This window comes from Miniopterus schreibersii, assembly GCF_964146895.1.
Source record: "Miniopterus schreibersii genome assembly, chromosome: 13".
Lineage (NCBI taxonomy): Eukaryota > Metazoa > Chordata > Mammalia > Chiroptera > Miniopteridae > Miniopterus > Miniopterus schreibersii.
Window position 1 is genome coordinate 45,388,423 of NC_138113.1, and position 25,352 is coordinate 45,413,774.

The 25,352-nt window shown below is 40.3% G+C and overlaps 1 protein-coding gene across 2 annotated transcripts in view; it reads left to right on the plus strand.

The window, feature by feature from the left end:
• CTNNA2 (catenin alpha 2) overlaps positions 1-25,352 on the plus strand; it is a 980,129-nt gene that overhangs the window by 104,454 nt on the left and 850,323 nt on the right. For both annotated transcript variants that reach the window (XM_081155843.1, XM_081155842.1), the window contains exon 2: positions 23,683-23,789. In XM_081155843.1, the coding sequence (XP_081011969.1) occupies positions 23,688-23,789 (102 nt within the window). In that variant the 5' untranslated portion in view covers positions 23,683-23,687. The remainder of the gene's footprint in view (positions 1-23,682; positions 23,790-25,352) is intronic.

A 25,352-nucleotide genomic window follows, 5' to 3' on the forward strand; every position in this document is an offset into this window, starting at 1 on the left:
GAGAGAAACTGGCATTATATAAAATGCTCAATTAAAAATCACAAAAGGCAGAAAAAGAGTTGAACACAAAAATAGGAACAAAGAGCAACAAAAAGCAAACAAATGACGGTGGTAGGTACTAATGCAGCTGTATTAGCAACCACTTTTAATGTCAGTGGCCTAAGCGCACCATTAAAAACACAGAGTTTGTTGGAATAGATCAAAAAGCAATATCCAACTATACAAGACACCAACTTTAAAAATAAAGACACATATAGACTAAAAGCAAGTGGATGGAGGAAAACAAACCATGCTAGCACTAATGAAAAGAAAGTGGGAGTAGCTACATTAATTTCAAAGCGGATTTCAAAATAAGTAGTTATTAGGGTTAAAGAAAGGCATTTTATAATGATAAAGGGGTCTGTTCTCCAGGAATATAACAATTCTTAACGTGTACAGGTAACAACAGAGCATAAAATTATATGACAAAAAACTGATACAACCACACAGCAAAACAGAATCTATGGAACAGAAGAGAAAGCCCAGCAGTAGATTGTTATAGTCAGTTGATCTTTGGCAAAGATAACGGAGCAAAGATAAACTCTTCAACAAGTGGTGCCGAACAACTGGACATCCACATGCAAATAACTGAATCTAGACACAGACTTTATACCCTTTACAAAAATTAGCTGAAGATGAAACATAGACTTAAACATAAAACAAACTATAAAACTCTTAGAAGATTATAGGTGTAAACCTAGATGACGTTGGGTATAGTGATATGTCATCAAAGGTACAATCAATGAGAGAAAGAAATAAGCTGGGCTTCATTAAAATTAAGAACTTCTCAGAAAAATACAATATCAAGAGAATTAGAAGGTAAGCCACAGACTGGGGGGAAATATTTTCAGAAGAAACAGTAGATGAAGAACTGTTATCTAAGATATACAAACCCCAAAACCCAACAATAAGAAAACAAAAAATCTCAATTAAAGAATGGGCCAAAGACCCTAGCAGACGCCTTAAAGAAGATATACAGATGGCAAATGAGCATATGAAAAGATACTCTACACCATATGTCATCTGAAAGAAGCAAATTAAAACAACGAGATGCTAGTACATACCTATTAGAACAGCCCAAATCTGAAACACTGACAGTATCTAATTCTGGTGACGTTTGGAGCAGTAGGAACCCTCATTCATTGCTGGTTGGAATGCAAAATGGTACCTCCACTTGGGGAAATAGTTTTTTACAAAACTAAGCATATTTTTATCATGCAATCCAGCCGTCTTGCTCCTTAGTATTTACCCAAAGGAGTTGAAAACTTGTATCTATACAGAAACTTGCACAAGGATGTTTATAGCAGCTTTATTCTTAATGGCAAATTTTGAAGTAGCCAAGGTATCTTTCAGTGGTTGGATGAATAAATAAACTGGGGCACATCCAGACAAATGAGCTATCAAGCCATGAAAAGAGGTGGAGGAACCTTAAATGCCCCCTGAAAAATAAAGTAATAATAAAAAAATAAAATATGCTAAATTAAACAAAGAAAAATTATATCTTTTCTTAAAACTGTAAGGTATCGGTATTCTCACAAAATCATTATATGACTAATAATGCAAGATGAGTACTGTCTTCTGCTTTTTTTTTCTCTTTTACATGTCTGTAAGATGTAAATGTTCAAGGCATAAAGATCATCTGTTATTTGCTGTCTAGTGGAAAGTGCTGTCATCTTTCAGAGAAATAGAAATGTTTTACTTTGCATGATTTCCTAATTTGTAAGCATATATTAATGCAGAATAAATAGAAATTAAATTTTCAAGTTCATAAGTACATATATGTGCTGAATTATTATTTTTTAATTTTTTTAATATATATATATATTGATTTCAGAGAGGGGAAAGGAGAGGGAGAGAGAGAAACACATCAATGATGAGAGAGTCATTGATCAGCCGCCTCCTGCACGCCCCCGACTGAGGAACAAGCCCGAAACCCGGGCCTGTGCCCTGACCGGGAATCGAACCCCGATCGCCTGGATCCTAGGTCACCGCTCAACCACTGAGCCACGCCTGGCTGTGCTGTGCTGAATTATTGATTTAACAGTTACATGGATTTAAAAGTCTCCTGTACAACAGGCACCATGCTTGGTTCTGGGACTGTGAAGACGAGGGAGTCTGCCTATTGAGGGAGGGACATAGAGACAATTAAAATGAAGAGTAAGTTTGTGCCAAGCACTTATTATCTCTGCCTAGAGTGGAGTGTGAACCAAGGCACGGGAGACAGAAGACAGCAGGCTTTCACTGAGACACGAAAGATCACTGGGAGTTTGTCTGCTAGTAGAGAGAGGCCTACGAAGGGAACAGTTTCGCATACCCTAGGAATGGCAAGTTGGTTCCTGTGCGTGTGTGCATGCATGTGTGTGTGTATGTGTGTGTGCGTGTGTGTATGCCGTGGAGTCCTGAGGAAATGCAAAGGTGTGGAAAATGAGTGTACCATGGAGGAGGCATCAGGAGCACTCTGGACGGCTAAGCAGGGCTGGATATTGAACGGCCTGTGTGTGGGACATGATGGCAGATTGCTGAAGGATCGGTTAGGAACACGACATTGATGGTAGTTTCCAATAATTGCTCTGGGACTTGTGTGCTGGGTTCTATATGGAGAGGTGTGTGATAGGGCAGGGTGATGGAGATTTTTATAGTAAGGAAAATGTTTAGAACACTTATGGAAATATATAAAAAAAATTAAATGTTTACTAATGTTTGCTTGGGTCCTCCACATTTGTTCTGAGTTTGGTAAAGTTGTGAGGTTGGATGCAGGTTTTCCAAGATCGCCCTTCCCTGAGTCTTACCTTCTGTGTAGCTGCTTCTCTTCAGGACCCTGTGGAAGGAGCACTGGGGGCCGTTGCCCTGGGAGTGTCGTTTGGCCTTATCATCTGATGAGATCACCACTCAGACATGAAGGAAAAGTCTCTACAACCAGTTTTGCTCCAACTATAAAAGCCTATGTTTTCAGTTATCCGGCAGTGGCTTCCTCCCGCCCCCCACCCCCATAAAGCAGTTAGCATATGAATCCAAGGACTGAAGAAGCTCCCAGAGTTGTGTGAAATAGGCCGAGGAGCATTCGCTACAAATAATGAGGCTAAACATCCATGTTCTCAGAGTTACTTTAAGGGAAGTTTGTGGAATCATCCTACAAATACCCTGTACAGTGCTGCCTGCCTCTTCCTTCTAGTGGCACATTTCCCAAGAGTGTGACACATCTCATAGAACAGAGGAAGTGCAGTTCCACTATTCCTGTCCTGGCTATACCCTAACTACAGTCACATCGCAGGTAAAATTGTGTCTTGATGAACGTGGGGTCAGCCTCCTTGTTATATCATGGCACTTGTCTATTAAATCTTATTTTCTATCGCTGGTATTAAAATTTAATTTCACTTTAGTGTACTGAGGCAGTTAATCTTTTGTGGTTCAAATGACTTAGAAATTTTTCACAGAAGTAACTCCTGGTTTAAGTATATTCCATTGATGATTTATTTTTGGAGTCTATTGTTAGTTTTTGTAGTGGTTAGCTACACATCACGAACGTGTTAACATTTCTTGTTCAAGGTTTTTGATATTTGATGTCTTAGAACACGTTTTTAAATAGACATTCTACTTAATGAGGGGAAACATACTCTTTCTTGAACAGCCTTGACACTGACAAATCATAAGGATGTTATAATATGTAGTAATGAATTCTTTGCTCAGTAGGTTAAATATATACTCACATAGTATAGATTTATTTAAATAGAATATTGGTGATTAGAAGTCATTCTTGAGAAGGTCCTTGTGGAACTTAATTGATATTTAGATCTAGGTTTTTCCTATTTAAAAATAAAAAACATTAAAAAAAATAACAACCTAAAATTGGTGAAGTTGCCTGAAGTTGGTGAAGTTGTCAGTGGCAGAACAACTGAATTATTTTTTCTTCCATAGAAGCAATTCAGACGATTCCTGCCCATTTCCCATTTCAGCCATGAATGTTACTTAATATGGTGATATTTTCTCCAGTGGAATTTTTCTCCTGTAGCATTTAGGTAACCTCTGACTTACTTTTATTGACCTTCATCAACTTGTTAATTTTCTTTTCTTTGACTTTACAGTATTATTTCTATTCTTTTAGATTTTTTCCATGAGCTCTCTGGTCATACGCAGCAGCTTCACCCTCTTTCCCGCTCCTCACAACTCTGCCCTTCAGGTTTCTTTTGCAGAAACCTAATGACTCTGCCTTTGGACTAGTCATGCATATGATGGAGGATGTAAGAGAAACTGACACAGGCTGATCGCTGGACTGCTGAAAACCCCACATTTATTGCACTGAGAATAAAGGCCAGATATTTGCCCTTGTTCTGGTGCCCTCTTGTGACCTGTCCCCTTCCTTGTTCTCAAGTCCCATCTTCCCCTTCACTCTACCTCTGCTCCCGCCACGTTGGCCTTTGCAGTTGCTGAACACTATGAGAACTAAACATAATAAGGGTCATGAGAATCGTGTTTTATAAATTTTCTCAGTGAGATAAATTACTGGATGTTGAATTTCAGAGGTAAAAGATATGAAAATCAAAGTTTTTAATTCAAAAGCTATAGTGCTCGCTTACCATTAAAACAGCTTCTGTGCAGAAGAGTAATGAGGACTTGTTTCCTAAACTTGTACTGATGCTTTTTCAGATGTTTCGGGGTTGATAACATTTTGGTGATCTTTTTTTTAACATTAGAAGAACCTGGCTTTGAGTTGATGGTGGGAATAATATCAGAGGCTGGGGCAGAGAAGAATAGGACCAGGTGCTGAAGGCATCAGGGATCTGAATGAATTGAACCCCAGTGTCCTGGTAGATGATAAAGGAAGGAAAGAGAGGCTGCTGAAGGGAAGCTTACCTGGTATCTGCTTGCCTGGGTGTATTAATTATGTTTTTTAAAATGTTTTGTATTTCATAATGTTTTGATATCTTGGTGCTTTCCTGCTCCTGGAGATACTGCACCTCCCAGGGCTAATTCCTAAAGATAGTAAACAACATGCCTGGGAGCATGTCTTTTATATGTAAACCAAATAATTCAAAGCTCATATCTACAGCCACCTCCTTTATCTCTCACACACCAAGCCAATATTTCTTCTACTCTAAATCGCCCTGGGCCCAGGTACCAGAAACCTAGGGACCACCCCTATGTTTCGGACTATCCAATCCTAAACCTACTCAGACTTCCTTATTCGGCCTCAGCCATTCCTGCCCCTGGAAACCACACTCAAGTCTCTGGGCCATGCTCTCCGCTCATCCCCTTTCTGCCTCCTGACCCTGGTGCTTCCCCATGTGGCTCTGCAGTGCGTGCTGTGCCTCCTTGTCTTAGGAACTGTGAATAATAAATCTTCTTTCAATGGCATTGAGCTCTCCATGTCATAACTCAGTCACTTCTATGAATGAGGCACATTTACAACAAGGAGACATCATATGCCTAACCACAAAGAATTGGGCAGGAAAATTAAATATAATAGCATACCGTGCAGCTATTTAAACACAGAAACAATAATATTGAAAACTGATCTACAATGTAAAAGGAACAACAAGCAAAACAGGTTGTTTAAAACAGTGTACACATGGGTCCCAGTTTTAGAGAAAAACTTTCTCTGACGAATAGCCTGGCACAAAATACTCCAAAGTGTATTGAATGTGTGAGTGGGATTTGAGCTAATTTTTCTCTCTGTTTATATTTTCTAATTTTTCTACAATTATTTTGAATCATTTTCTGTAATTTAAAGTTCAATTTAAAAGTGGCATCACTTACCTCACTTTTGCCTCCTTGGGCATTAGAACCCTGATTGTGAGGATGCACATATATATAGCGCAACCATTTTAGATAGTGGAGGAGATGATGGCACTTTTTTCTTGTAAATTTAGGAGAGCTTTAGGTAGTTTCATTCTATAAATATACGAGAAACCCTAACTCTCAAAGAACACGAAAGAATTTAGTAAACTGAGAAAATGCTTGGGATTTATGAAGTTCTGAGCACCCTAATACTTTCCTCTTATTGCCTTGTATACTCTCCAAAGTAGGAAAAAAAACAATTCACTCAAATCTGAAAAGTTGAAGCACTGGTTGGTTATTTTCTAAAATGGTTCATTTTCTGAACCACTTACTCTTTCCTTCGCCTGGTCTTACGTGAAGCAGAGTCTCAGCTGTTTTTTCTAGTTGTTAGTTTTGTAATCCCTTGGCTGAAATAACAATTTTAGGTAAATTATGATTTCCTGAACATATGGTATATTCGGGATAGATTTTTTAAATATCCCTCAAATTGTACTTCCCATATTTTTAAACCTCTTAAATTTTCACGTTTTATCTGACTATGTAGTTAAGGGTATATATTTATTGATTGTGAAATAGTACCAGTAGTTTCAGATGCATGTGTTTTCTTCTAAATTTAGGTCTCCATATAAGGCTAATTTAGTTTTTTCCAATAAAATGTTTTCAGGTCTTTTTTTTAAAGCTGGAATTAGAATAATTATCATTATAAAATACTGCTTAGTACAAAAGTAACTCCAAGGAAATTATAATCACTCCGTAAAATTGAAAGTAGAAAGCACCTACAAATTCATGAGTATAAAATAAACTAGGCTTCAAAAAAATTGTGGTCAAAACCAACTTATTTTAAAACAGAACTTAGAATGTTGTGTTTACATCAAAACAAGTCCCCTAACAGAAAATTCTTATTAAAAAAACCAAAAAAACAACATTCCTCAAAATGATGATGCGTATATTTTCTCTAATCGGTCAACAAATATCTCATGAGGGTTAATAGTGTATTCAGAACTATGCTTCTATTTTGCTGTTTACCTCTGCTGGTGAATGCATCAAACTCATGGTGGCAGGTGCGATGTAAAAACCAACCTTGTTGGCAGAGACATGGCATCCAGTTGAGGTAAGGGTTAGGATAGTGCGCATGAGTAGTATTTCTCAGCAAGGTCACTATTAGCATTTTGGGTGGGGTGACCTTTGTACAGTGTGACTTTAACACTTTACAACATTAAACGATGATGGACATCCCAATATTATCTGAGTGATACAGCCCCCAGTTAAGATCTACTGGTAATCTACTGGTATGGAGTAGGGACTGACAGACTTTTTCTGTAAAGACCCAGACACTAAATGTTTTCAGGTTGCCATGCAGGTTCTGTCACAACTACTCGACTCTGCTCTTGTAGCAGGAAGATAACCATAGACATTACACAAAAAGAATGGCAGTGTTCTAATAATACTTTATTGCCAAAAGCAGGAGGTGGGCAGGTTTAGCCTGTGTTGACCCCTTCATATGTATCACCAGTCTACCAATTTAAACACAAGGAATGCTGTTTGAAAACAGTTGGTAGTATTATATCAGTTAGGGGGGTTTGGGCTACAAATAATATAAAATCACATTTATAAGCATTCCTGGCTTTATTGCACTTCACAGGTGTTGCATTTTTTACAAACTGAAGTCAAACCCTCCACCACTAAAAATATTATGATTTTATGATTTGCTTCAGTCTGGAACTGAACCCTCAGTATCACTGAGATATGCCTGTACTGTTTGTAAAGCCAGGATGGTTTTTGTCTTGGCTAAATGACTCTATTATGGTCATAAAAGACCAAAGTGCCTTTCTTCCTTCTACTGCGTTACCCTCCTCTGTTGTCATTATCTCCCCTCATTTTCACAGCAGTGTCACATGCAGTAACAGTTGTGCGAAGAGTAACATGTCCGTCTGTTCTCCAGAACTCCCCAGCTGACGTGTTGTCAGGTCTCATTTGGGGCCAGACCCAAACTTGACCTAAGCAATGCCAAAGTGGAGATTCCAATTATGTAGACTTGCACAGTTTGCCATAGAATAATTATGATTCTCTTTCTTGGGCTGGGGAAAGGATGGAGCCCTGATCCCAGCCTGTGGATACACAATATTTGAGTAAATTGAGATTGTGTTTAAGAGAAAGTGCAACAGGCTTCGAGGGGTTAGTGGAGGAAGAAATCTGTGCAGTACAGTATTTTTTGTATTAATTATATTATGCTTTGAACATAATTCTGTCTTCAATGCTTTGAAGCCATTAATTTTCCTCTGTTTCCCATCTAGTCAATGGGACCATTTCATGCATTTCTGTCTTTGGTCAGAACAGAGGGAGGAGTGTGGACCAAGGTTCTACCCATTGATTCCAGGTGATCTCTTTTTAGTTTGAAGAGCCAGTGTAGAGCCATGCCTTCTGGTTGAGAGGTCATGAAAGATAGTATTTAAATTTGGTTAACAAAGATTACTTGGTAGTCTTTCAGGAACCTCTTAAGCCCTCAGATAATCGTACATCATGTAGTATATCGTGTTTTGTATTATAAAAACTGAAAGTAATCTGTTGAAAAGCTTTCACACTGAAATGTTATAATTATTTATTTTAATGCTAAAGGGAATACAGAAGTCCATCTGGTTCTTTCAGGCTCATAAAGGTGTTGCGCTACAATTTCAGATGAAGCATGTGATTTGCCAGTGGAATCATTTGGGTAGCTGGGAAGTAAAGATATAACAGAAGCTGGTCTTCCCACTTGGTGTGCTGTGTTCCCTGCACTATGGCCTTCCTGCAGCAAAGTGCCTGCTCAAAAAAGAGCTTGTGCTCCTCAGTATGGATGGTTCTGATTCAAGTTCTGAATTTTTCCTGGAGCTCTTTCTGAATTTTGAACTCTAAGCTGTCAGTGTTGGGTTGAACAAATACATTTAGATGCACCTGTATTTACTTTAGTGACTTTTGAAGAATGACACTGCAATACTTTGTGGGTGAGTTTGTTCAAGAGACTTTGGTTCCCATCTCTCTCGCATCACATCAGCTGGGAAGTGGCTGCTGTTTTATGCAAATCATATCCTTAGGTGTTCATTCAAGAAGTATTACATTTCTAGTGAGAAAGAGACCAATGAACAATTAAAATAGTGTGTGGTTTCTAGCACAGTACAGGACATACAATGTGCTCTGATGGCAAGGGTGGGTCTGAGTAGGTCAATAAATGATCCCTGAGTTGAGTCTTGAAGGATAACAGAATAAGTCAAGTACAGAAAACAGGGAAGGAGCTTCCCTGTAGAAGGAGTGACAGGGGCGGAGGCTTAAGGCTCGGAGAATATGGAAGTCTGGAGAACAGCTAGCAGTTCACTAAATCCAGAGTTCACAGAGACTCAAGATGCAAAGTGGATGATTGCTGAGCAATAAGTCTGTCCTGGAGGACAGGAAATGTCATTGCAACTTTATCTTTAGGCAATGGGGGTCATTAGAGACTTTCAACAGAGAGTGACATGGTGTGATTCATATTTCAGAAATTCCATTAAAGCTGCAGAATAGAAGAGGGAATAGGGGGGAGCTGAGACTGCAGGCAAATGACCAGTCAAGAGGCTGTTTCAATAATCTGAGGAAGAAATGATGAGCGCCTTGGTGTAGGCAGTGTTGATGGAGAATAAAAAGAGTGGTGTTTTTGAAATATTCGGGAGAGAATTTGTTAGAGTTGATGATCCTGTCGATGCAGGATAGAAGAGAAAGGAAAGAAAGAAATGACACCTACATTTCTGACAGGGCTTGATAGGTAGTGGTTCTGCTCATGGACCTATGAATACAGGAGTTGGACCAATTGGGATGAAAGATGATGAGTTCACTTTCAAGGTTGTAGATCTGAAGTGTTTGAAAACTTAGTAAATGGTTGCAGATAGGAATCTGGAATCCAGGCAGGAGCTCTGAGCTAGAGAAATAGATTGGGGCGTTTTCAGCATAATGTAAGCCATTGACATGACTGAGATCACCGAGAGACTGTGTGTAGAGCAGCAAGAAACAAGGGACAATGACGGAGTTTAGGCTACCAACATAAATGGCATGGGAACAGAAGAGGAGGTCACCAAGGAGACTAAGAACAGGATGCCAGGAAGGTAGAGGAAGACCAGGAGAGAGTGGTACCCTTAAAGCCAAGGATACACAGAACAATGTTAATATTGTCAAATACAGCTGAGATATCAAATAAGTGAAAAGGGGCCACTGTGTATTTTGAGGTGACATATTTTGAAATTTTTATTTAGATATGGAATATGTGATCATTATATAAGTTGAACATATACACACATATACACAAACATATATAAATGCATATACTTATATAATTATGTATAATTTAAGAGTTGACCTAAATCCCACCACCCAGCATAACTACTGTTAAGTGTTCGATATATAACTTTCCAGGCTTCTTCTATATGCAAATACATTCTCTATTTAGATATACATCTATATATAACAAAATGAGTTCCTACTATAAAAATAGGAGACATTGCATGCATTTGCTTGTCTTTCTCAGAGACCATGATGATCGTCTCCCCATCGTTCTAATTTTGGTACATAAGCTGCTGAAGCATACGGTGTCCACTGAATTAAGCAACTAGGAGATCATCTGTAACTTTGCCAGGCTCGTTTCAGTGGAATGGAGAGGGCAGCCGCCAGATTGCTGTGGGGTGGGGAATGGGTGGGAGAGGGAATGAGCATTAGAGACTACCCTTCCAGAAACCAGGCTGGGAAGGGGAAGGGAGTATAGGATATCCAGAGAGGAGTAGATTTTTTGTTTTCACTTTTTAGTTGGACAAGACTTTCCACTGACTAGAAGGAGCCAGAAAATGGGGGGGGGGGGGGGGGAATTGAGCCTACAAAGGAGAGACTGTGAATGAAAGAGTGAGGCAGGAGGAGGCAGAATAGAATGGGTGTAGGAAAGAGGAAACAAGCCCCATTTCCAACAAGGCAAAAGGGAAAGAGGTAAGGGTGTGAAAAGATGCCAATGAATTTGTGGATGGGTCGCCTGAGGTGATTTTGGTCACCACAGAAGGAATAAGGCTTTAACTTGCTTGAAACAAAGAATTGCCATATTGAGTTAGATCCATTGTCTGTCCATTTGTACCTTGAGAGAGGTACCACGAGATCACATTAGAAAGGCCTAGCCTTCTCTGACATCTGAAAGGTCAGGAACGGGCCCCAGGTGCTTTAGTTTCCTTAAACAATCCATTAGGGATTTATTATCGACATATTTCTGGGAAGCTACTTGAAGCTGTATATTTTCTTAACTTGTCTGCCTCCTGAGACTTGCCATCTGAGAAGTAAAGTTTTTAACCTAGGGAAGTTGCATTGCATGTTGGAACAAATCCTGGTTGAATTGCATCAACCTTGGGAAAGTGACTTAACAGGCTTGCACTTTAGTTCCCTTATCTGTAAAATACTTACAGTAATACACTTCAGCCAGCGACCAGGAGTGTTCAATGAAGTCTTTGCTGTTGTGAATGTAAATATCATGAACTAAATGGAAAGGATGACAACCTGGAAAAGTACAGATTTAACGGGGCTCCATTCGCATTTTCTAAATACCACGGTAACATTTTATTTTTGTATTCATAAAAATATATTACCTGAAGTTCTTTCTGGCCCATAAGTCTAAAATTAAATGCCATTGATGAGCAGAAGGAAACCTGGGTTATTATTTTCCTTTTTCACATATGACTTTTTTATAGCAATAGGGTGATTCACCAGGGGGTATATATACTGAGTGCCACTGGTGCTGAACTATCAATCCAACTATAGAAGACTTTAAACAAATAGAATTGCTATAATGCCTCATGACCTTTCAAGTCTGTTAATTCAGTTGCAAGGGGCAAGGAGAGGACAGTGCAGGCAAATCACCTCCCATTTACTAGAGCTGCCACCAGACCCATAGCAGTCCATTTTCATGTTGGACCCGGTGAGTAAGCCATTTTCTAACGGGAAACTGAAAGAAACGGGTATTAGGTCTATATCATTTCTCTCTGAGTTTCTGCAACTTAGTTCCTTATTATCTGACCAGCACGTGTATGGATTTAACATTGAATTTTAAAATAAAATCCAATAACCCACTAGAGCTTGCTTAAAAAATACAAGTCCCTAAGTACTAAGTATTCTTATAATCACTAACAATTTAAAATAGCTCTTACCTAAATATCTGCTTTTATTTCATTATATTATACCTTTTTAAAAAGTTTGTATTGATTGAGTTTTTTAGAGAGAGAGAGGAAGAAAGAGAGAGAAACATTGTTTTGTTTTTCCATTACTTGTACATTCGTTGGTTGAGTAATGTATATGCCCTGACCAGGGATCGAACCCTCAACCGTGACGTATCAAGATGACTCTTTAACTAACTGAGTAACTGACCAGGGCCTTTATATTGTATCTTAATATTATGATTGCTTTGTCCTTTTGACTCCCAGCCTGAGGTTACAGGAATGCTTTTTTATAATCTTGCTCAATTTTGTTTTTAGCATTTTTCTGGCAGCAGTTCAAAAGGGCACTGATTATTTTACCAGTATTTTGCTGCACAATAGCGCTCTGTCAATACCTGCAAAATTTGGTGCAGTTGGTTACCTCTCTATCCATTTGATCGAAGTGCCAGGTGGAAATGGAAGGTTAATGGCCCTGCAGTTGCCCATCCCCAGCTGAGCTCACTCTCTGAGCACTGCTCTCTTGGTGGAGTGCTTCTCCAAACAAATGAGTGAGAGCAGGTCTCACCTCCACCCTGCACTGATGTTTTCCATAGCGCCTACCTGGGCCTCTAATTCATGGGGTGGTTAGTACACATGCACTCAACGAATGAATGGATGGACGGATAAATGGATGAAGGAAGAAAGAATTGGAGCGTATGGAATTTGGCTTCTCTGCTAGAGCATTGAGGTATTTATTCTGATGAAGGAAAATCACTTTTTGTTTTGTTTTTCAGATAAGAGGCATCTAATGTGCTACATTCTGACTTGAAAAATCTGTTTTCTGTATATGAGCATTGGTGAATTTTTAACTATTGTCAGTGTGTGTGTGTGTGTGTGTGATTGTGAGACTTGAGCTTGGCAAAGAATCCAGTCCACAAATACTCATAACATTTCTACTGAATGCCCAGCACTGTGGTAATCATTGTGGAGAGGGCAGAGTCCTTGTCCCTGAGTGCATTAGGACAAAATTTATATAAGGCGCATAGAGGTCAACGCAAAGCAATGTGCATTTAAGTTAAATATTATGTGGTAGTCATTCTAATTAGATGGAACTCAGGAAAAGGAAAAGCGGGCCTTGCAGACAAAAGGCATTTTGGGTCCGTGCAGAGACGTAAGGCTTCCCTAAGAAGTACCGTGGCCAACTTGCAGAGCTTGTACAATTCTTGCAGAAAGTTCCTCATGTGGAACTTGGCAGTGAATCGAATATCAACGCAGATCCCACTAGTTTGTTGAAGGAAGCCCCTGGCTTACTATTTCCTGAACAAAAATGACACCTAGTTTTAAAACACAATAGATAAAAACTAGCAATTCAGTTAAAATAAGTATTGAAACTATATATTTTAAAAATAAAAGAAATCTGAATATAACTTACTTCTCTAAACCATACCGAGATATCATTTGTTTTAGGTCTCTAGTAAGTACTGAACGAAGAATGCATCTGAAATTTGTCTGGCCCGGCCGGGCATGGCTCAGCGGTTGGGCATCGATCTAGGATCCAGGAGATTGGGGTTTGATTCCTGGTCAGGGCACATACCCAGGTTGCGGGCTAGGCAGCCAATCAATGACTCTCTCATCATTGATGTTTCTATCTCTCTCTCTCCCCCTCCTTTCTTCTCTCTGAAATCAATAAAGATATGTTTTTAAAAAAAATAAAATAAAATTTATCTGAAAGATATTTTTAAAACTGTTACTCTCTAGCAAGTGGATCCCACTATTGAAAAGATAAAAAATAGATACCTGAAAGGAATTAAATATTTGGATCATATTTTATATGTGCCTACTTAATCAAACATTTATGAAGGACCTGATACCCTATTTATTGTTTTCTTCAGATGATAGAGACAAAGTAGAAACCTTGATTTGTGTCTTAATGAGTTTATAATCTAGTGGGTTATGTAAAACTAATGGCAATTTCTTAACAATAAGCCACATAAGAATAAGGTAAGATCTTCTGTTACTGACTCTAAATCCAGTAGCAATTTAGGGATTATGGAGTAGACACAGCGTGAGAATGTCAGGATTTGGATATTGGAGGGAAAAAAAGACGGTGTCCCTGGTGGGGACTTGGGAAGTGGCATGAACCCTGTGTTGTAATGCGGTCCAGACCTGATTGAAGCAGAAACTTACGGTGAAGAAGGAAGGTGTACTAGACCATGGTCAGGTGCTGAGTGCAGGCCGTCTCACCAGGAGGACTTGGGACTCATTGGAGAGGAGGGGTAAGCAGTCGTCTTGGTCGCCTAGAAAAGGGCTGTTTCAGATAAGCAGCTTGGACCGAATTCTACTAGAGAGCAAAAGAGAATGAGAGCAATTTGGTGGCTATTTTGCTGTAATCTGACTATGAAATGTTGAGATTCTGTTGAAGATCAGCATTATGCAGTCATTGCCTGTGGAATTCTAATTTGCAGGAGGTTAGAAGGACACAGGCTAAATTAATTGCCAAAGAAGCTGTATTCCTATTAAATAATTTGAAATTCCTTTTGGACTATAAAGATAAATCCTCAGAATCTGCTGTTTGAAATATTAACAGTTTTTATTTTCCGTTTTTGAAATCTGTTGCCCAAGTCTGAATTGCACGGTTGCTGAAGGAGAATAGATGGGTAGAACAACTTAACCTTTGGTCAAGTATATTTTGAAAAAGTGTGTCCCTGGTGGGACTTTGGAAACCTAGCTTTGCACATAGAGTCAGCACTGCCTACCTGGCTATCACTTATGCTCACACCCGAGTGGAAAACAAGCCATAATTTAGGAGCAGATTGAGTCTGTTTATGCTCCAAAATGAATTTAAATGATGAGGCTATGAATGTAGTGAAAGCAAGCAAATGAATTTGACAGATACTAGCTTTCATTTTGAATTTCAAATTACTGAGTTTCTATTAACATTCTCTAGGAGCAGTGAATTTCTATTAAGTTAGCACATAGTTTTAGATTTTATGAGTATGCTATTGTAAGTATAAAAACCCATTTCAGTAAGATATGGACATGTTTATTTCTTTTTTAATCAGCAGGCTCTAGGCTATGTATTATTAGTCTAAACTTGTCATCCTGAAAATCTGGATTCTGGGATCTTTCTTCTTACACTCCTTTTTTGGGTGCAGTTTTATTTCTTTGGATAGAAAAAATAAGAGGCTTTGAAGAGGATATTGTAGTTTGATACTTATTTAATATGTGCTTTAAAAAAATGAGGTATTCTTTAGTAGGGATTTATTTTTAGACATGAAGTGTTATTACAGCTTTTTGAAATTATTAGAATGCTATTTTGTGCAGCAGTGTTTCCTTGGATCTTTTGTAAAAGGTATGGGTTTACTGTAAATAGATTTCTTGCACATATTTTAATACTTGAGGGTAGCGTTAAACTTTTCTTTCATGGTATCGGAGTAATTGCCCTGCCCCCTTCCTCTGTTAATAGCCAGAAACAGTTGGAAATTACACATCACTGCAGTTTTGAATAAAAATGGTGATGGATCCTATAACTGCCGCAGTAGCTTGCATTAGGTCACCTCTCAGTTCACTGAGCCAGGGCTTAGAATGGTTATTATGTAGAGGATGTTGATGGGTGATATGTTGCCTCTTCATAGTCAAAGCAAGAGGAAATGAGCTTAAATTCAGCAAAGTTATGGAGGAAAGTAAGAAGCAGGACCTGTCCATCTTTAGGCCACAGGGTACCACCAGGAAGAGTCCCCAATATCCCTCTCTCCCCTTCCATTTACACCTGTTCTGTTGCAGGAAAGTGTATTCTGGTGGGAATCAGGATGTCCTTTACTGTCTAGGATATCTGAAGGATAATCCAGTGCCTCCTTCGCTGCTTTTGTTTCTCCATTTCTACTCCTGCCTGTGATGCCTACATTCACATATACTCAACTGTGGGAAAAGGCCTCTTTTACCATCCATAGGGCACCTGAATATTAGACCTGCCTTTTATTTATTAACAATAGAAAATTAGAAGTACTGTTGTACTTCAGTTGAAATATTTGGAAGACTTATTTTTCTAGCTCTCAAATAATTTTCAGTTATTTAGGAACACACTTCTTTGGAAGCATGTATTCTCTATTAAGCATGTATTTCTTGATTCCTACTTTATACATTTCACAGTGACCACTACTCTGGCGCTGATTCTTACAGGAAAAAGTGTCTCTAGGAGAGCTGTTGGAACTGATGCCTGTGTGGTTTGAAAAACCACGTGCAATTTTGATGTGGCATTCTACTTCCCCGCTGAGAAACACTTCACGGCATTGCATCCTCAAAAAGCATAAGTGACTTCCACAAAGTAAAATAACAACAGTTACAGTGATCATTGTATTAGCAAGAGGGGTGTTATCACCGGTCCGAGGGGCTCTACAGAGATGCTCTATAATATCCCGATCCTTGCTCCCCTGCTGACATGCGTGGCTGTGGTCTGTGTTTACAACAGTGATTCTCAAAGTGTGATTCCTGGGCCAGTAGCATCAACAACATCTGGGAGATTGTTACAAACACACACGCAAAATTATAAAATAAAAAACCAAAAGCAGATTCTCAGATTCACCCCAGACCTGATGAATTGGAACCTCTCTGGATGGGCCTGAGCAGTTTGTGTGTGAACACGTCCTCAAGGTTGTTGTGATGCATACCCAAATCTGAGAGCCACCTGTATTAGTTTTCTATTTCTGCTGAAAAAATTGACTGCAAAGTTAGCAGCTGTAAGCAATATATATTTATTAGCTGGTAGTCTCTGAAGGTCAGAAACCCAGGTGGACTTGGCTGGGTCCTCTGCCTAGCATCTAAGGCTGAAACCAAGGTGCTGATGGGGCTGTTTTTTACGGGAGGCGCTAGGGAAGAATCCACGTCCAATTTCATTCAGGCTTTTGGCTGAATTCATAAATAATAATAGCTGTAGAACTGAGGTCTCCATTTCTTTGCCATCAGCCAGGGCCTGCTTTAGTTCCCAGAATCTACCCACATTCATTTTCGCATGTTCCATGTAGCTCCTTGTAACAACAGTGGGTTGAGTCCTCATGCTCCAAGCCCCCCTGCCTCCCTTTAGGTTTCACTCTGCATCCTTGTCTGATGCGTCTCTCTGATCGATTCACTTCTATCTGTAGATAGGAGAAAGGTATTTTTGTGTGTGTGTGGGGGGTTAATCCTCACTTGAGGATATTTTTTCCATTGATTTTTAGATAGTGGAAGGGAGAAAGAGAGAGAGAGAAACACTGATGTGAGAGAGGCACATAGATTGGTTGCCTCCCTGCACTCGCCCTGACCAGGGCCAGGGTTTCGAACCTGCAACGCAGGTACATGCCCTTGACCAGGAATCGAACCTGTGACCCTTCCATGTACAGGCTGATGCTCTAACCAGTGAGCAACACTGGCCAGGGCAAGAAAGAGTTGTTTTTTTTTTTTTTTTACATATGTCTTTATTGATTTCAGAGAGGAAGGGAGAGAGAGAGATAGAAACATCAATGATGAGGGAGTCATTGATCGGCTGCCTCCTACACACCCCCTGCTGGGGATCGAGCCTGCAAACCGGGCATGTGACCTGACTGGGACTTGAACTGCATCTCTCCTGGATCATAGGTCGATGCTCAACCACTGAGTCACGCTGGCCGGGTGAGAAAGGTATTTTTAAGGGCTCAGTTTTACTTTGGGCCCACCTGGATAATCCAGGATCATCTCCCTATTTTAAAGTCCGGTAGTTTGTAACCTTAATTATATCTGGAAAGTCCTCTTTACCGTGTACTGTTACATATTCACCAGTGTGACACCGGGGAGCCAAAATTCTGTTTAATTGGAATAGCTCATCGTAGGATCTTTTTCTTGGCTTTGCCAGGGTTCTGTGTTGCTTACTTGATTGCCCAGCATCACTGCCAGCACCCATTCTCTCCACATAGAACCAGAGGTGGCTGGAGGAATCTGAACTTAGGACCCACCCCGTCTCACTAGGAAGTGGGCCCCATGATCTCCACACGTGTATCAGGGCACCTGCCGTTTGTGTCTCCCTCATCTTATCTAGCATTCCTTTGTGTCCCTCCTCTTTCCCTCCCCTTCTCTCTCCCCCTCACCCCCTCTCCCTCTCCCTCTCCTTCTCCCTCTCCCTCTCCAGAAGGGCTGGCCCCTGGCTGTTTTATTCCTGTCCCTTTCTCTAGCCTCCTGCCATGGTTCAGGTTCCCACATGATGCTGGCATGAATTTAAGCCTCAGGATTATTCTTTAGAAGCAGTAAAGCATCGTGGTTATAAACACGCACTCTAAGCCAGGCAGTTTAGGTTCAAACTGTGTGACCTTGGGCAACTTTCTTAATTGTTTTATGCCTCAGTTTCCCTATCTGTAAATGGGAATAAGAACGCCTGGTCATTAGCCAGTGTTATTATTACTCCTGGAAGAAACAGTATGACTCAGTGTTTCCAGCTCAGTCTTGCAACACTGAAGGCATTTAGAAAATTCTCTCCTTTTCGTCTCTCTTGTTTTCTCAACAAAGCTCTCTTAGCAAACATCTAGCCTTGTGGGATCTCCGTGGGCTCCTGCCCCAGTGAGTGTTTGGAACTGGCCAGGGTGCTAACCAGGCAACCCCCACTGCAAAGAAAACACCCCTGACGTCTTTTATCTGCAGTTATTTCATTGATTCTCAGAACAAATTCATTAATTATATAAGGTTACTCTCATCCTTGTTTTATAAATGGTAAAAGTGAGGCGTAGGTTAAGTAACTGACTCAACATGTTATGTGTGGAGACAGGTGAGTAAACCCACTATTACTCATTATCTTCTGAATTTGCCTGTCACCTAAAGCAAGCCTGTCACCTAATCGAGCCTGACAGAGCGTGTTGGTAACAGTGCTCAGTGTGGGTGAAGAGAAAGAATCCGAAGCTAAAGCCCCGGGTGGAGGCAGGTGCAGGTGGCCCCCTGGGCAGCTTGAAAGCACCTTGGACTGTAGCTCAGCCAAAGGACCGCTGTAGAAGGAAAGGTGAGAAATCAGAAAGGTGAGGCAGAGGCTTCAAAAGGCCTTTCCCAGGAATACCTGGAAAGATGGATTTCTGCAGCGAATTATGTCCTACATTAACATACTTGTCATTGAAGGCATTCCTTGGGATGGCCAACCTCGAGAGATGTTGTGTCTGTCAGGACACTGTCCAAGGGAACAAGGCACTTGACCCTTAGCTGCTTGTAGGGAGCTTGTTTTACTCTTTTTGTCAGGTTTTGCTTTTTCCCCCCCTGTTATTAATGGCAGTTGGCTGCTGGCATCTTAAGCCATGCCTCCTGCTTACCCCCACAGAGCGAGTCTGAAATTATCTAAGGTATTACCGAGTAGACTGTGTTACCGCCTTTCATGGATGTGCAATTTGATACTTTTCAAGAAGAAAATCTCAGAGGTTAAATAAATGGCTGAGAGCTTGTTCTTGGGCTTGTAAAATTGATGTATGGGTTTGTTTTTTCCCCCAACCTCTGCTTTCCACTCTTTCACTGTGTCCACTCAATATTCTAAGTCTCCCTGGCAAAAGCAAATAAAATATGTGCTTTTCAAAAAATTAAATCATTGAGGAAAAATATATTTGCTTTACATAGAATGTCTTGTGGGCAAAACTGACTGCATTACTTTACAGATGTGTAGTGTTGATTTGAGACGTGTTTGGGGGCAAAAGTATTAATTTTCCTCCCACTTTCTAAGTTCTTCTAGCTGGGTCAATAATCGAATTAACGGAGACAGATTAATAGGAGAAACATACGAAGTTTAGTATATGAGTGCGCAGTCGGGGTGCCACCCACCTTGAGACGCCATGAGGCATTAGGCAGTTGAGGTTTACATGCCATTATCAACAAAGGAGAGAGAGGGCAGTGATGGGATTTAGGAAGGGAAACATTAGGCAAATTACAGGTAGGTAAAAAGAACAGAACACACTTGCAGGCAAATTCCTGCCAGCAACCCAGACACTATGGGACATGGGGGAGTCTAATGAATGGGTTTCTGGGAGCCTTCCTGTCTAGTGCTAAGGTGAATATGCTAAGATTCCCTTGGAGCAGGCCTTTCAATCTTCATCTCTTAGGCCAAAAGGGGGAGGGTCAAAGGCTCTTTAGGAGTCTTTTGTTTCTTAATGACCAACTTAAAATCAGTATCTCAAAAGGCACATTTTGGGGAGGCAAAACTTGTGCCATTCCAATCCCTACAGGAGTGAAAGGCTACACACTTGATTTTTTCTCTTGCTTTCTCCAGCGAGTTGATCTGGTTGTTCCACGCAGAGGAATATAAATATGGATATCTGTCTTTCATGGGTGTTCCCTTACTCCTCCCACTGATAAAGCATTGCAAAAAAGATACTCAAGTTATGGAAAAATAATAACAATAATAAGTAATATTTCCGGAAATGTTTTTTATCCACTAAGTTATTTAGACTTAGAACACTTATCATGATTTTCCATTTGAGGAAACTGAGGCTCAGAAAAGGTAGGTAATTTGGACAACATCACAGAGGTGATAAATTGTAGGGCTTCAATTGAAACAAAAGTTTGTTTTTAAAACATTGCGTGTCTGTTGCTGACTAACAGATAATGACAAGCATCTCAGTGACATACAAGAGTAGGCTAGGCGTTTATTTTTTTGATGCCATGTGTGTGGTTTGATTGGGAGTTGGCTGACCAGGTTTGGCTCGGCTGGGGCTGGCTCCAGCTTCAGCTTGGATTCAAGTCTGCTTCCTATGTCTTTCTTCCTTTGTGGACTAGGGGCCTATCTGTGACTGTCATGGCAGAAGTCAGTAGGACAAGAGGGCCAGTCTAACCAAGCAAGTTCATTTCAAACGTCTACTTATATCACATTTCCTAAAATTCCATTGCCAAAGCTCAATATAATGGGGTGGGGAAATATTCTCTTCTCAGGGTGAGGGATGGGGAAAAAAAACATCCGATCTACCATAAAAGATAACATGTTTTCCTTGCCCTTCATAATTTATAAACATTGAAATTATAAGTGGGATGACATTCCTGGTTGGGAGTCAGTGATCTTGTGTATGCTTGTCATGGGGGCCACATACTGAAGTCTCATTTCTGCTTACTGACTACGATCACCCCGTTTCTTTGCTGCAGAGGGCATCTGGCTCTTTTTCTCTTCTCTGCTGTCCTTTGTCCTTGCTCACACTCTAGAGGTAAAGATCATCAATGGGTTAACCTCGAAGACTATGTTTATGATCCCTAACCTGGAATGGAATCAATTTTACTCTGTTTTATACAATTTCAATTGGCTGAAGGCTTTGATGGAGAAATAGTTCTAATACAAGGTCTAATACATACAGTAGAAATCAATTGAGTGAGCCCAAAGTAGCAGGACACACATGCTTCTTCTAGAAACAGATTGCAAAGATTATAACAACTCAAATATTACAGCCTAAGGAGCTTCTTACCTTCCTCCACCTTATGCTCAATAGCTGGCATGAGGCTAAGATGCTCCTCAGAGGCAATTCAATAGGTATCGTAGATATCAGCCTTTTGGGTTCAGAGGTAGAGATTTTACAGCTCCCCCCTCCACCCTGTACTTGTGGTGTTTGCTAATTTGCGTATCAAACTGATTCCCCATTTAAGAGTAAATGGGGTAGAGAGAGAATCTTCGTTTTACTCCAAACCATATAAAAAACTGCATGGCTGGAAAAAGTGCATTTTAATTTAAAGTTTCTATGACTAGGTTTTCCCCTTCAACAAATTAATACCCTATAACTTTTCCTTTGGCTTAGGCTATTAAATGTTATCTGTGTCACAAGAAATTTGTTAGGCAGAGTCAAGGCTCTAACTCTGCTGCCTGGCTCACAGGTGGCTGGAGGTCTTGCTTCCGTGTCTCCCATTTCTGTCGATACCTGCTAGGTTAGTGTCTCTGATGTGAGTGCCCCAGCTTTTCTTGTCACTCACCTCTGCATTTTTGTGTCCTTTATTCACAGTTACGCATTGGAGCATCCATAAAAGATTCTGCGTGTCTCCCTTGGTCTGCCAGATCAAACGCATAAGCATGCCCATATAATAATGGCAGTTCTCTACGCACTCTTACCCAGCGTCTTTCACTGTCATGTTCAGATGCTTTCACACCTGGTGACCCAGCTTCCCTACAGGACTTCCTTGTGCATCATCAATACTATTCCACATATTATTCTATCAGAGCGTGAGAGAGATTTTCAGGGACCTTCTCCAGAAACTTGCAAGAACTGTGTCATAAATACTGGACCGAGATCACCTAGTTAGACCTGGCTGATGAAGAGAGTCTGTGTGTGTAGAAAGCCTCTGGCATCTTCATCCGTCGCAGCACTGGGAGGCGTGCGGGCCAGCAGCAGAGCGGCGTGCGTGTCGGAGCCGCGAGATAGCAGTTGGTAGTGTGAATGGGAAACATGTAAAGTATTTTCAGGTTTTTGGAGGACAGGCAGCATAGCAGTGCCAGCGATTGTAGTTGTGAAAGAACCCAAATCTAAATTGGTCTATAGGTTGGATCGCTACCCTCAGTTTATTTAAAACATGGCATTTGGAGAGAGGTAAAATACCAGCACACTGCGTCGTCGCCTTTTTTTTTCCCCCTTAAGCAAATTTGTTGGGTCTGTTTGCAAAAGGATTTGCTGTAGCAGTGCAGGAGAGAGGCCTGGGCCTATTGTGATAGGCCTTCTTTGCAGTGTTAATTCTAATAGAAATAATCATCTGTATTGATTTATAAGGGTGGAATTGAGTGGAGACATTGATTTAAAAGAAGAGAACAGCTATGAACAGTTTGATTTATGGTGGTATTAAAGCAGATGATTCAGCTTCGGTTTGTGCAATCTAAGGTTGCATGTCCAGTGGTTAGTTGTGAAGATATATTTAGCATAGAGCTGTCAGTGTCTCGATGAGACGCACACCCCTGTTAGAATGTATAATTTATTCTGTTGAGGCCAGGACCATATTTTGTGCTTGACATGTGGAAAGCTGCTACCTGCATATCCGTGGTTCTTAGGAGAGAGCTGCTTTAGAATGAAATAAATAACCTTATGGGACACTAATTTTATGAGACAAGAATGTAAATGCAGCAGTAATCGGAGAGCAATTAAATAGTAGCAACCTATTTCAGAACCGTGGCCACCCATTTGCAAGATGCCCTTCCTATTAAGAGAATGAAACTCAGCTGCCACAGGGAGTGTAATACTATCAGTGGTCAGTTATGAGGTGAAGAAAACAAAGCAGACCTTTATGACATGGGGGCCTTCACCTGGTGAGCGTGATGGATTTACAGGATTTCTCAGTTCTCCCATGTCCCTCTCTGTATTTCTTGATTACAACATGGGTCACGCTGAGTCACAGATGTTGCCCGCCTCGGTTGTCTCTCCCTCGAAACCATAAGCTACTCCAGGACAAGCCCCAAGTCTTTTCCAGCATGTAACATGCATGGATATGTGTACTAAATATTGGGTGAGGGAAATACTTCAGTGTCAGTCATGTCCAAGAGTTTGACTAATATATACAGGTGCCTTCAGGAGCCTTTAGTTTCTGATCTGGTTCCAACATCACCAGCTCACACTCTTCTGGTTCTGATTTCCCCATCTCTAGCTTGACAAGTCCGGACCAGACAGACAATCCTGAAGTGTGTTCTGAGTTCTGGTGAATTATTCATGTTGCGTCCCCAAGGTAACAGACTCTTTCAGTGATCATTACTTCTAACTGACAATGTGTGTTTCCACAGGGAGCATGACTTCGGCAACTTCACCTATCATTTTAAAATGGGACCCCAAGAGTTTGGAAATCCGGACACTCACAGTGGAGAGGCTCCTGGAGCCACTTGTCACACAGGTAAGGGATGTGCTGAAACACTTTATTGTGACATGTGTGTATGTTCCTACTGTGACAGGTGCGCATTCCCATCATGACTCTCCATAGAACTTAGAAATCCTTAAGGGGGAATAAATCATGCTAATGCTGGTCACTTAATGTATATTTACTGCCTGAACTATGGACAATTTTATTGCTCAATAATTTTTCAAGTGCCTTTTAAAAAACTATTCACATGATTTTTAAAATTAAGTTGATGAGATAATTAAAAAAGAGGACTTGGTGAAGGGGACTCTCATTTGAAGTAATGGATTCAAAGTTTAAATAAACCATTCTTAGCATTTCTTTTTGGATGCTAATGCACAGTTTGGAAGAACTTTATCGACTCTTGTGGGGCAAAGATTATTTGCCGAATTCCTTTTTCTCTGGTTTACATGGGAGAATGCGTCTTGTTGACATGATGCCATGTTCCGTTTTTGTGTTCTCACAGTTGTCACATTGCTGCAATGCGACGAGATATGACTGCCAACGGGAAAAACATTCTCAGGATTGTTAAGTTTTAAAAGTTGACTTCAGTGTCTTGTGAAGCATATTTTTTGTTATATTAACTCAGTAATGTATGAATGTAAAAATTCAAGATTTTTCTAGTATATTGGTAGAGAAATATTATCCTAAATTAAGTAGAGGCCCTTCATAGTGGCTTTCTGTAGCTGCTATAGGAAAATAGCATAAATGTAGTGGCTTAAAGCTTGCAAGTTTATTTTATTTATGGTTCTGGAGGTCAGAAGCCCTAAAGTCAAGGTATTGGCGGAGCTGCATTTCTTCTGGAGGCTCTAGCAGAAAATCCATTTTCTTGCCTTTCCTGGTTTCTAGAGGCCACATGCCTTCTTTGGCTGCTTCTTCCATATTTTAAGCCAGCAATGTAGCATCTTTAAATCTGTCTCAGACTCTGACCTCTGATTCTGTCCTCATATCCCCTTCTCTTTCCTTCTTATAAGGACCCCCAGGATCACATTGGACCCACCTACCTTCCTTGGTTGATGTGCTTTCCTCCAACTTTACAGCCAGCAGCGTAGCACCTTCAGTTTTTCTGAGTTCAGTTCACATCTCACCTCTGATTCTAACCCTCTTACCTTTCTCTTACGATGACCCTTTTGATGACATTGGGACCACCCATATATTCCAAAATAACCTCTCCCTATCTTGTGATCTTCAGCTTACATCTGCAGAGTCTGTTTTGCCATTTAAGGTAACATATTCATAAGTTCTAAGGATTAGGGAAGTGGACAGTTTTGTATGTAGTTGTTGAAACATTTCATTCGATTTATGCACGTTTTTCATTTGGTTATGATCCTTGTTATCTCTATAAGATTTTCTTAAAGAAACAGGCAGTACTGATAGTCTCATAGATTTGGGAGTATGTCGGCTACTCGGATTGTTATTTGTAGACTAGGCCTGATCCATGAATTCTGTGTTATTGGTCTGCAGTAAGCATGGAAATTGAGAGTAGGTGCTTTGAAAATTTTATGACAGTTTTACTGGATGACTTTATGTCTGTTAAATCTAATAAAATTTGGACTTGTA